The 12,559-nt window shown below is 53.5% G+C and overlaps 1 protein-coding gene across 1 annotated transcript in view; it reads right to left on the bottom strand.

Moving 5' to 3' along the window:
- The window catches only part of LOC122385365 (excitatory amino acid transporter 1-like), a 113,855-nt gene that overhangs the window by 63,902 nt on the left and 37,394 nt on the right, over window positions 1-12,559 (bottom strand). Inside the window, exon 3 of the mRNA XM_043373593.1 lies at window positions 1,060-1,102. Coding sequence (XP_043229528.1) covers window positions 1,060-1,102 — 43 coding nt within the window. The remainder of the gene's footprint in view (window positions 1-1,059; window positions 1,103-12,559) is intronic.

The raw sequence follows: 12,559 nt of genomic DNA, 5'->3' as shown, positions 1-12,559 counted from the left end.
GGTCATTGGTCGTTTTACATCCTGCAATCTGTCACAATTGTACAGGGTGCAGTGGCGCGGGAACCGGGGGGGCTAGGGGGGGCTGAGCCCCTCCAACTTTTCGGCTGGGGGGGGGGGGCTCGTAATGTATTTGAGCCCCCCAGCTGGAGGAATCGAAATCGGAAATCTACCAACACAATTTCATAGATTCATACATAGGCGCGGGAACCGGGGGAGAGGGCAGTGGGGGAAGCTTGCCCTCACAACTCTGGGGCCGTGGGGGCGGTGCCTCACAACTTTTCATGAGGCCAGGAACCGTTGGGGCAGCTTGTCGTCCCCAAATTATGGGTTGTGAGTCACAAAGGAAGAAAGCATGTGAGTGAAAAATCTACCTATTTTACTGACTCGGCAGCTCATTTGGCAGCTTAAAACCTTTATTCCAGGTTGCCAAAACGGAAGTTTCTTCACTCAGCTGAGACGAAATACCTCACTTTTTTTGCAAATATTTTCTCTTTTTTTCGTTGAAAAGGCCAAGGTCTGAAAAATAAGTGGCCTAAAACCGATGAGAAAACTAGATTTGGGGGTACCCTAGGTTGATCTCTATGATGGTTCAGCCCCCCCCCCCCCCCCCAGTCTGGAAGAAGTTCCCGCGCCACTGACAGGGTGTCCCAAAAAAGTTTACCTAGGATAAATCTCCGACGCTGAAAGTCAGTTGGGCGCCACTTTTCCATCCTTGAATAACTGCCAAATCGCTACCAATTTAACAGCGGAAAGGAATTTCTAAAGGAACTTCACTATCGAAGGCTGTAACTTACCAGTAATAAATCATTTTAATGACCAATCCCGGTGTATTTGGGGGGGCTAATTTATATTGCCGCCCCTGTCGAGTTTCGAATGGGGGGGGGGGGGGGCTTTAGCCCCTGCCGCCCCCCCCCCCCTGGATCCGCCAGTGTATGTATGTCTATGTCTACGTGCAGGGACCCATGGCATGAGCTCGTATGAGCGGGAACAGGCCGATCGGCAGAGATCTCAGACCCACGCATACCTACAAATGTTCATATATGGTTGTATACTACGTACCTGGAAACCAGCAGCCTGCACCAGGTTTGGCGGGAACATGTTTCTGAAACAAGCAAAAACATCGTCTGTTACTGACGAACATATTTCTAATGGGATGTATAGTCGGTCAAATATGTATCTTTCCCGGCCGGCCCTCCCCACGCTGGGCAGGTCGGTAACTTGGCTGAATCCGCCGGCCGCTGCGAGTACTACGGAGGGGAGGGGACAGGTTGTGCGGTTGCCGCGTCGGCCAATGAGCGCGGACCTGGCGAGCGGGCTGGGGCCACGGCGTGTTGACCTAATATGGTCAAAGGTTCATGCCCTGCGGGTATGGTCTGCGGCCAGCTGGCCCACTGATTGAGCCACAGCACCGGGTCGCGGAAAGGTTTCGATAGGTATCTGAATTGGAGAGTGGAGACCGTTAGCTTGAACTTGAGTGTAGTCGCTCTAGGTTTGAGATGCCGTATCACTGCACCGTTTTTGAAAAGGGGAGAGTTATTCTTTAGCGAGTGGCCGGCTGGTCGTCATGACTAGGCTGGCCTTGCAGATTTCTCGCGATGCCATAGCGCTATTAATACATTTACCTATTTTTGATATAATGATATTAAAATTTTATAAAATATATCATTATGAAACGACAAAAAAATCAAGGAAAACGTTTAATCTGCGCCGGGCCGGTGCTCTATCTGTAACACAACAGGCGGTTTTAGGAGGGGGCGGTTTTACGCCCCCCCCCGTCTAACTCGACTCCTGAGCGTCGTAGAGACAAGCGGTAGGCGGCGTTCGAAAGAGCGATAAAAAACGTTTTTACTTCTGATACTTTTTCTTAAATAGCTTTTGATCCAGACAAGATAAAGGATCGATTCAAACGTCATCGTTCTTAGCTTGTCAAAGCGCATCGAAAGCTATATCATGTGACCTCGAAAGGTCAAGTTGAAAATTTGACCTAAGGTCAAGGTCATGACCTGACTGAAATAGGTCATGTTGCATATCATTCGATCCGCATTGATCAGACAAACATGATAAACGTCGAACGGAGTCTCTATTTCTATTCACTCAAAAGTTATTGCAGAAAACCCCCGCTGGTGACCTCAGGTGACCTCGGATGACCTAGCGACACCTTCCAAAGGTCACCGGTGACATCTTTCGGTAGAATGACCACCAGGGACCTGCAACACCATGATCCTGAATATATTGTGTGGATCGGGTGGCATTCAGATGAAGTTGAAATTTATCCCATTGACTTATAATGGGGAGGTTGTGAGATTGACCTGACCTCAGGTCATAGATAAAAAATCCGAGACATACATTTTGTGGATATTGTCACCCTTACTAACTCCTGAAAGTTTCATATCGATCGGTTAACAGTTGTAGCTTTGGTGCAAGTTCAAACTTTTTGTGACGTTAGGTCACTCAAACCGACCTGTTGACCTGACCTTAAGTCATATAAGGTCAAAATTCGCACACAGTATGCGCAATAGATGGAAAAACAGGTATGCAAAATTTGGTGGCGCTGCACGCCGCCGTTTTTCGGCTATCTGCGAAAAACCTGGGGGGGGCGCAAATCGCCCCCCCCCCCCCCGGCCCGGCGCAGGTTAAGATTTTCAGTAGATATGGCTTAACGCTTTCCCGTTAATGCCAAAAAAAAAAATGAAAAAAGTTTTTGCTTTATCAAAAAATAACCGGTCATAATTCGATTAAATATTTCTCTTGCGCTAATCATCATATCACCAAGCATTCGATCGTATCAAGAGCAACCATCTTAATTTTTAGGTCAGCGACCCCTGTTGAAACACCAGATAATCCTTTGATATCTCATAGCACTCAGTCTACAATTTACACGGCGCATGAAAGCACAGCCATCATTAGACCATCGCGCTGCCCTCACATTCGTTAGATTCCTAACGCATCCGCTTGCTCGCCTCTCCCGGCCAGACCCGCCGGAGCACCCGGCGGCGAGGCCGTCCAGTGCTGGTCTGCGGTCACTCTCCAGCCGGCCGCTGTGTAGCTCCGCCCCCCGCGCGTGACGTCACAGGGCCGCCAGAGCCGCCAGGGCAGCTGGGGTGTGGGCTCAGCCAACTATCGAATCCAGACCGTAGCGCCACTTGGCGGCCGGGAAAGATACATATTTGACCGACTATACACTGCTCAAGGGTCTGTAAATCGATAAATCAATCTAACTATAAAGCATCACTGCCAAATACGGATTCTGTGTTTCAACTGCTTACGAGGGCCGATCCAAATAAGAACATCCAACTCGCTGAGACTGCATGATCATCGACAATCGAAGAATACCTTTTGAATATTCGTCGTCACTGTCAAATACATAAATACTCATAAACATACGACAAGCAAAATGCCTCTTTCCTGCCATCGATGATACAAAAAAAAAACTTAAGCGTAGGTGCTACGTAATGTGTATAATGTATATGTTCTGGTTTGGCGAGCTACAGCGCGGTAGGAGCTTGTTTATATTAGGTGGAGACTGGAGGCCAATCATACGGCTAACATCATCCACTTCGCCACACACGGACACCTCAGTGACGGAACAGAGCGGCCGCCGGCGCGGCGGCGACCGCTCAGCACCCAGCCCACGCTGGGCCGGCGGACCGGAAAAGCGCTAGAAATACCCCAAGAGTGACTTTCCACACTATGAACAAAATATGTATCATTCGATCCCAAATTGATCAAAGCCTACGATTCTGATGCCATTTTTGCCCTAAGGTCGAAATTGAGGTGGTCAGTTGTCACCAAACACAAGACTATTTAGACCCGCTAGTGGCCACCACATTCGCCGATTTTAATGCCAATCTTTAGTTGATATTTATTAGTTGACCAGTTGTCGTTTTGAACGCAATTTTCTGTCAGACTAGTTCAGGGCACTGTTGTTCACTCTACCAACAACATTCTTACATATTGCATCACTTTTCTGCAAGATAAGCTAGCTTTTTGCAAGCAGCTGCAAGACCTAAATAAAAATCATATCTAAATTTTTAAATAGACTTTTATAAAAACGTTATTTCGAGCGGCTAAAAATGAACATCTTATACTAGCCTCTGATTACTCATCTTTCGTTCCATATAGGTGCTTTGCTGCTTTTCCCTGCTACTTTTCGAGATATGCGCCAGTCAACCATATGATGTAGGGGCAATTGTCACCTCGCCGCTCTACTGACGGCCCGGCGCTCTTTAAAGCGCCGAAATTTATGAAAAACGAATGTTTATAATCTGAATAAAATATATGTCCCTGAGCTCAGAATTGATCAACGCACACAATTCTGTCAAAATTTTTGGGCCAAAGTCAATAATTAAGTCATTATGAACCCCCAAACACAAGTCAGTGATAATCAACAACAATTTGCTCTCTAGTTAGACTTTTTGAGAAATGTGATTTGGAGCCGCTAAAGATGAGCATGTCATGCAAACAACTAGTCAATTGTCTGCCATGCCCTATTGACGATTATTGCCTATTACTGCTACTTTTCGAGATATCGTCTGCTAAGTCACCTGATATAGCTGCTATGCCACCCTACAGCAGCTATTTCAGGCGACTAAGCAGACGATATCTCGAAAAGTAGCAGTAATATAGGCAATAATCGTCAATAGGGCATGGCAGACAATTGACTAGTTGTTTGCATGACATGCTCATCTTTAGCGGCTCGAAATCACATTTCTCAAAAAGTCTAACTAGAGAGCAAGTTGTTGTTGATTATCACTGACTTGTGTTTGGGGGTTCATAATGACTTAATTATTGACTTTGGCCCAACAATTTTGACAGCATTGTGTGCGTTGATCAATTCTGAGCTCAGGGACATATATTTTATTCAGATTATAAACATTCGTTTTTATTAATTTCGGCGCTTTAAAGAGCGCCGGGCCGTCAGTAGAGCGGCGAGGTGACAATTGCCCCTACATCATATGGTTGACTGGCGCATATCTCGAAAAGTAGCAGGGAAAAGCAGCAAAGCACCTATATGGAACGAAAGATGAGTAATCAGAGGCTAGTATAAGATGTTCATTTTTAGCCGCTCGAAATAACGTTTTTATAAAAGTCTATTTAAAAATTTAGATATGATTTTTATTTAGGTCTTGCAGCTGCTTGCAAAAAGCTAGGTTATCTTGCAGAAAAGCGATGCAATATGTAAGAATGTTGTTGGTACAGTGGACAACAGTGCCCTGAACTAGTCTGACAGAAAATTGCGTTCAAAACGACAGCTGGTCAACTAATAAATATCAACTAAAGATTGGCATTAAAATCGGCGAATGTGGTGGCCACTAGCGGGTCTAAATAGTCTTGTGTTTGGTGACAACTGACCACCTCAGTTTCGACCTTAGGGCAAAAATGGCATCAGAATCGTAGGCTTTGATCAATTTGGGATCGAATGATACATATTTTGTTCATAGTGTGGAAAGTCACTCTTGGGGGTATTTCTAGCGCTTTTCCGGTCCGCCGGCCCAGCGTGCAGCCGGTGCCCCGGCGGCGTCCCCACGTGGCGCGGTAGGTATTGGATTCTGGGCGGCAGCTCAGCAGTTGTGTTCCCAGGATTCTGCAGTGTGGCGCATAGGGCACATCTGACCATGAAGTCGGATTGTGTGGTCCACGACGGCACGACCCGACCACGCGGCCAGACCACGCGGCCAGACCACGCAGCCAGACCACGCAGCCAGACCACACGGCCAGACCCTGCGACCGTGGACCAGACCACACGGCCACGTGATCGGATGATCGGACCACACGACCATATCGACACGGTCTCGACGAGCCGGTCCATGCGCGGTCACACAGGCCGGCCGGTCCACGCGCGGTCACACAGCTCAGCCGGTCCATGCGCGGTCACACAGGCCGGCCGGTCCACGCGCGGTCACACAGGCCGGCCGCCGCGGGGCGCGGTGGGGAGGGGGCCGGGTCTGGACGGGGGGGGGGCTGCAGTGATGCGCTGCCACGGCAAGCCCCGCCCCGCCCCGGCACAACCGGACACGCACCGCTCCGGTCCGAGCTGCCTACAAACCTTGTCAAAACTTTCTCAGGCCGGTAATGCGTTGTTCAATTACTGTGCAATGTCAAGTGTGTGTAGCAGAAATAGGCACCTACAAGTGCAAAAATACACACTTTAGCGTGTCTGGTTTGCTACTGTTAGCTGACCTAGCCTTGAGCGGCTCAGTTTCAGAAGGCGTGTACAAATTAAATCTGTTCTCATGAACCAAAACATACCTACAGAAAAATGTTTTCGACTGTCACTATTGAAAATGAATCCGCGAACACACTGAGGTGTTTTTTTTTTTAATTCGAGAGATGATGCGTTGACGAATATGAGGGACTTTAAAGACAATTCACTGTTCATTGAGTAGGTACAGTTTTCGTAAACTCACAGTTAAGTGTCATACCTGCATGAGGACTACTTACACGATACGACAGGAAGGTAGAGTGTTCAGACTCGTGCATATGCCGCGTGCAGCGCAGCAATGCCATCTTAATTTCATGTAACCAAGGGCCCGTAATTGCGCACTGTTTCTGGGCAGCCGGCAGTGCGCACTGCGCAATTACGGCAGCGCACATACTCGTAACAGCCTTCTGGAGAAACCTATCGCACTCGACCAGCAAGTCCGTCAGTCCGTCAGTATATTGGTTTATCAGTCTGTCAGTCTGCAGTCCGTCAGTACGTCAGTCCGTCAGTCCGTCAGTCTGTCAGTCCGTCAGCCCATCACTGACACTCAGTTGTACGGCGGACAGGCAGTCCAACACACTCAGTACGGCGGACAGGCAGTCCAACACACTCAGTACGGAGGACAGACAGTCTAACACACACAATACGGCGGACAGACAGTCCAACACACTCAATTGTACGGCGGACAGACAGTCCAACACACTCAATTGTACGGCGGACAGACAGTCCAACACACTCCGTAAGGAGGACAGGCAGTCTAACACACTTAGTAAGGAGGACAGACAGTCTAACACACTCAGTACGGCTGACAGGCAGTCCAACACACTCAGTACGGCGGACAGGCAGTCCAAGACACACAGTGCAGCGGACAGGCAGTCCAACACACTCAATTGTACGGCGGACAGACAGTCCCATTTGGCAGCTGTGTGACAGTTCGCGGGGACAGACGCGGCTGCACATAGCCGTCCCGCGTCACGGGCCAAATCAAAGGCGGCTGGCCGCTGCAGTTGTATAGTGCGGACGCTGGCGGAGCGCGGCCGCCACACGCGCAGCCGTGAATGACCGTTCCGCGCCTCAATGGCCGGCCGGTAAACGAGCGCCCGGCGGCCCGACTGGCCTGTCGGTAGTGACGCCCTCAGACCAGCCCGTCGGCGCCGACACCCTTAGGTGCCACTCGGCGGCGTGCGCTCCAAAGGCACAGACCGGCCGACGAGCGACACAAAGCGGCGCACATGGCCCGCGGCCAAAGGAGACATCACCGACAGGCGGAGCGCCGTCCATTCAGGACACGCCAAATCGGCCTGCAACTCTGGACTCTGGTACAGTGGTAATTCTTTGGGACGGTTCCAGCCAACGCTCGCATGCTTACGGCGTAAATGCATGGCCATGCCGCTCGGAGCACGTATTCGTGCCTACATTGTGTTGTGACGGGGCACTGAGTGCATCTGAGTGTGCAGTGAGCGACGTATACGCACAGGGCCGTGAGGCTGTCTGCTGCAGTTACACCGCGCCGCCGCTGCTCAAGGTCACGGGCGCGCGGCGCGACCGACACGCGAGGCCGAGCGCCGGGTACAACGTGAACAGTGAACAGCGGGTTCCCTAGGAGCGCTGCCGGCGACCGGGTGGCACCGGCTAGGGTAGGGTAGGCGACCGGCACGGACCGGCTAGGGTAGGGTAGGCGCTCGACTGGGACCGGCTAGGATAGGGTAGGCGACTGGGTGGGACGGGTTAGGGTAGGGTAGGCGATCGGCAGGGACCGGCTAGGGAAGGGCAGGCGCTTGGCAGGGACCGGTTAGGGTAGGGTAGGCGATCGGCAGGGACCGGTTAGGGTAGGGCAGGCGCTTGGGTGCAGGACGGGCTAGAGTGTGCGTCCGGGGCCTGGGCGATATCGGCGTTAGGGGGGGGGGGGGCGCCACTACGCTCCCAATTGCCGTTAGCCCTTTTCACGACGGAACATCGCGGACACCAATTGATGACTGAATTTAAAACCTAAGAAACAAAGGCCAAAGCAATCGACAATTCATTCAAAAGGTGGAAACCCTACTAGAAAACTATTTAAATTTGCCAGAGACCAAACGGATCAAACGGACGGGATAGGTGCCCCATGCTCCGTGGTGGAAAGGGCTGATGTCACCCCGGCCCACCCCACGTTGCGCATGTCGCTACCCATTCAGCGTTAGAGCCCCGAGCTGTGAACTTGGTGGGTATGATCAATAGCCAGCTAGCTACTCAAACAGTCCTCAGGGCGATAAGTGTTTACCAGCGAGTTGCCGCAGCTGGGTGGCCATGGCGGCTGGGACACGTTTGGTTGGCTGGGGTGGCTCACTCAGGCTGGGACCCGTTTGGTTGACTGGGGTAGCTGGGACCCGTCTGGTTGGCTGCGGTGGCTAGGACCCGTCCGGGTGGCTGGGGTGGTGGCTGGGAACTGTCTGTTGGCTGGGTTTGTGGCTGGGGCCCGTCTGGTTGGCTGGGGTGGCTGGGACCCGTCTGGGTGGCTGGGGTAGCTAGGACCCGTCTGGTTGGCTGGGGTGGCTGGGAACTGTGGTTGGCTGGGGTAGCTGGGACCCGTCTGGGTGGCTGGGGTAGCTAGGACCCGTCTGGTTGGCTGGGACCCGTCTGGTTGGCTGCGGTGGCTGGGACCCGTCTGGTTGGGTGGGGTGGCTGGGAACTGTCTGGTTGGCTGGGTTGGTGGCTGGGAACTCTGTCTGGTTGGCTGGGACTCGTCTGGGTGGCTGGGGTGGTGGCTGGGAACTGTCTGGTTGGCTGGAATGCTGGATCAGTGGAGAGCCTCCGCGTCTGACCGGGCGCGCCGGGTCGGTGACTGTTCAGGCTGCTCAGTGGCTGCTCACGTCCAGTGACTGTGCACTGTTCAGGGGCTGTTCAGGGGCTGTTCAGGGGCTGCTCACGGTCAGTGACTGTTCACTGTTCAGGGGCTGTTCAGGGGGCTGTTCAGTGATCAGCGGCTGTTCAGTGGCTGTTCAGCGGCTGTTCAGTGGCTGTTCAGTGGCTGTTCAGCGGCTGTTCAGGGGCTGCTCAGTGGCTGCTCACGGTCAGTGACTGTTCACTGTTCAGGGGCTGTTCAGCGGCTGTTCAGTGGCTGTTCAGGAGCTGTTCAGCGGCTCTACAATGGCTGTTCAGGAGCTGTTCAGTGGCTGTTCAGTGGCTGTTCAGTGGCTGTTCAGTGGCTGTTCAGGAGCTGTTCAGCGGCTCTACAATGGCTGTTCAGGGGCTGTTCAGGGGCTGCTCACGGTCAGTGACTGTTCACTGTTCAGGGGCTGTTCAGGGGGCTGTTCAGTGATCAGCGGCTGCTCAGTGGCTGTTCAGGAGCTGTTCAGTGGCTGTTCAGTGGCCCGCCGTCATCAGGCAGCTTGAAATATACATAGGTAAGACGAATGGATTTACCCAAGATTCTGTATTTACCAGTTACCCACACAGGGACTGTGTGTTCATATGCCCCAAATCAAAACAAACTGAAACTGAAACTGTGTGTTCATTTGGGTGTAGGGCGAGGTACGGTATAGGGCGGGCCTCCGGGATAGGACGCGGTGGCTCTGGGACCCAGACAGGGTGTGTGCTCAGCTCGGGCACACCCGGTCGATGTCGGTCAGCCGACAGCACTGGCCGTAGTAGTTCCCATAAGCAGAAAGGTGAATTGCCGGCGTTTAAATAGACGTCGCGTGCTCACGTTTATAGTTGATAGGTGCCCTGGAGCTCTTTATCAACAGCGGGCACGGAAATCCGCTGTTGACCTGAGCGTGACACGCGGCGACTGTCGGCTGCGGCAGCGCGAGCGGTCCGCGGTGGCGCCCGTCCGCCGGCTACCAACGACCCCAGCCTCTCAGAGAGCGACCCACGCGCCGGCGGGCCGGCCGGCCGGGGGAGGACTTCCAGCGGACTGTCCGACCAGGGAGGAGGACTTCCAGCGGACTGTCCAACCTGGGAGGAGGACTTCCAGCGGATTGGTCGACCTGTACACAGTCAGCCGGGTTCCTCGGTCAGCTCCCTGGCGGCGTTACCAGTCAGTGACCGTCTGCACGTCAGCCGTCCCCCACCCGCAGCGCCCAGACGGGCGGCGCACCGCGCACACTGCGGCCAGGCCGCCGCAATAGCAGCGCGCACGGCACACACTGCGGCACCAGGGCCGTCAGACGGGCGGCCACAGGCGCGCCGGCGGCCTGCAACTGAACATGCCCACGCGTCACTTCCCCTATCAGCTACCCCGGGGAAGCGCTTCAGCTGACCTAGCCGACAGCAACACGGATCATGTAAGGATACCGGGTGTCCTATACTTCCTAATTTGTATCCACAATGTGACGCTGCCGAAAAAGGTGACCTTTTGAAGTATTGAAAATCATTCATGTCCAGTAATACCTCTCCCCCCCCCCCCCCACCAGTTATGCATTTCATCAAATCGATAGCAGTGACGTGGGAGATGAGATCAAAGCCCCGCGCTGAGTCGAGGCGCGCCTGCCCGTGTCGGCGCCCGTGTCCGTGTCGGCGCCCCTGTCCGTGTCGGCGCCCGTGTCGGTGTCGGCGCGCCGCCGCTGGTGTGGTCCGGCCCGTCACAGACCACCGCTGAGCTCATCTGTATACGTCCAGTCGGTGCGCCCCGGCACCTCTGGACGCGTGACCACCCGGCCACGGCCACGGCCACGGCAGCTGGCGCCCGGGGGGGGGGGGGCGCCAACATACCAACTATACAGTACATACAGTCACTCGGCGCGCGTCCACACACACACGTGCTGATCAGGGATCACGTCCCCGGCGCTCCGCTCCGCCCCCTCCCCCCACTGAAACCGCGACCGACATAGTGACACCGACACCGAGACTGACACTGACACCGACACTGACACCAAGACCGACATACTGACACAGACACCGAGACCGCCACCGACACTGACCATGACACTGACCCTGACACAGACACTGACACAAACACCGCGACCAACATACTGACACTGACATTGACACTGACACAAACACCGCGACCGAGACATACTGACACAAACACCGCGACCGAGACATACTGACACTGACACTGACACTGACACTGACACAAACACCGCGACTAAGACATACTGACACAAAAACCGCGACCAACATACTGACACCGACACCGACACTGATACAGACACATACAACGAGAGCCATATACTGACACTGACACCGAGACCGGCATACTGACACTGACACTGACACAGACACCGGCATACTGACACAGACACCGAGAGCCATATACTGACACTGACACCGAGACCGGCATACTGACACCGACACCGAGACTGACACTGACACCGACACCGACACCAAGACCGACATACTGACACAGACACCGAGACCGCCACCGACACTGACCATGACACTGACAGTGACACCAACATACTGACACTGACACCAAGACAGACATACTGACACAGGCAGCGAGACCGCCACCGAAACTGACCATGACACTGACAGTGACACAGACACTGACACAAACACCGTGACCAACATACTGACACTGACACTGACACTGACACTGACACAAACACCGCGACCGAGACATACTGACACAAAACTGCGACCGGCATACTGACACTGACACTGACACTGACACTGACACAGACACCGAGAGCCATATACTGACACAGACACCGAGACCGGCATACTGACACTGACACTGACGTGGAGCAATGGGGCCACGCACGGACCCCTGTAGGACCACGCACGGACCACTAGGACCACGCACGGACCTCTAGGACCACGCACGGATCCCTGGGGGACCACACACGGACCCCTGCAGGACCACGCACGGACCCCTGGGGGACCACACACGGACCATCACTTGCACTCACCTCACGCACTCAAACATACACGCGCGGAGGACAAGTCAGATGGCGCAGGGGCTGATCAGATGTAGGTAATTGTACACTGCGTAATGGCTACAGGTATGTGAGAGAGGGTATAACCGTGTGAGGCAGGACCACGTCGCTTTTACATACGTCAAATCCGTGCATATCCACACGGATACCCTGCTCTTCTCTCCCATGGCTGCCACCGCGGGAGACATTGCAATTGCTATTATGGAACTTCGAAGTTTTGCTATGATAGATTTAAATTTATTAGTTCACGGCATCATTAAAGAGGAATTCATATTCAAGGAACCACAATTATGAACTACAGCCGCACCATGGTTCACAATTCACACCCGTATATGCCGGCGACGCGCTGATCAGCACCAATAAGAGGCGTTCGGGTGCGGTGCTCCACGGCTGGGAGGGGGGGGGGGGTGATGGTGTATGGTGAGCGCCGAGGAAAGGTGAAGGGCCTGACAAAACCCTGCGTCCTGCAGTCGGCATAACAATTAACACCCAAACA

Source organism: Amphibalanus amphitrite, unplaced genomic scaffold (assembly GCF_019059575.1).
Source record: "Amphibalanus amphitrite isolate SeventyFive unplaced genomic scaffold, NRLGWU_Aamphi_draft 000216F_arrow, whole genome shotgun sequence".
Classification (NCBI taxonomy): Eukaryota; Metazoa; Arthropoda; class Thecostraca; order Balanomorpha; family Balanidae; genus Amphibalanus; species Amphibalanus amphitrite.
Note: the sequence above shows the minus strand (reverse complement) of the source record. Positions and strands in the feature narration are given on the sequence as shown.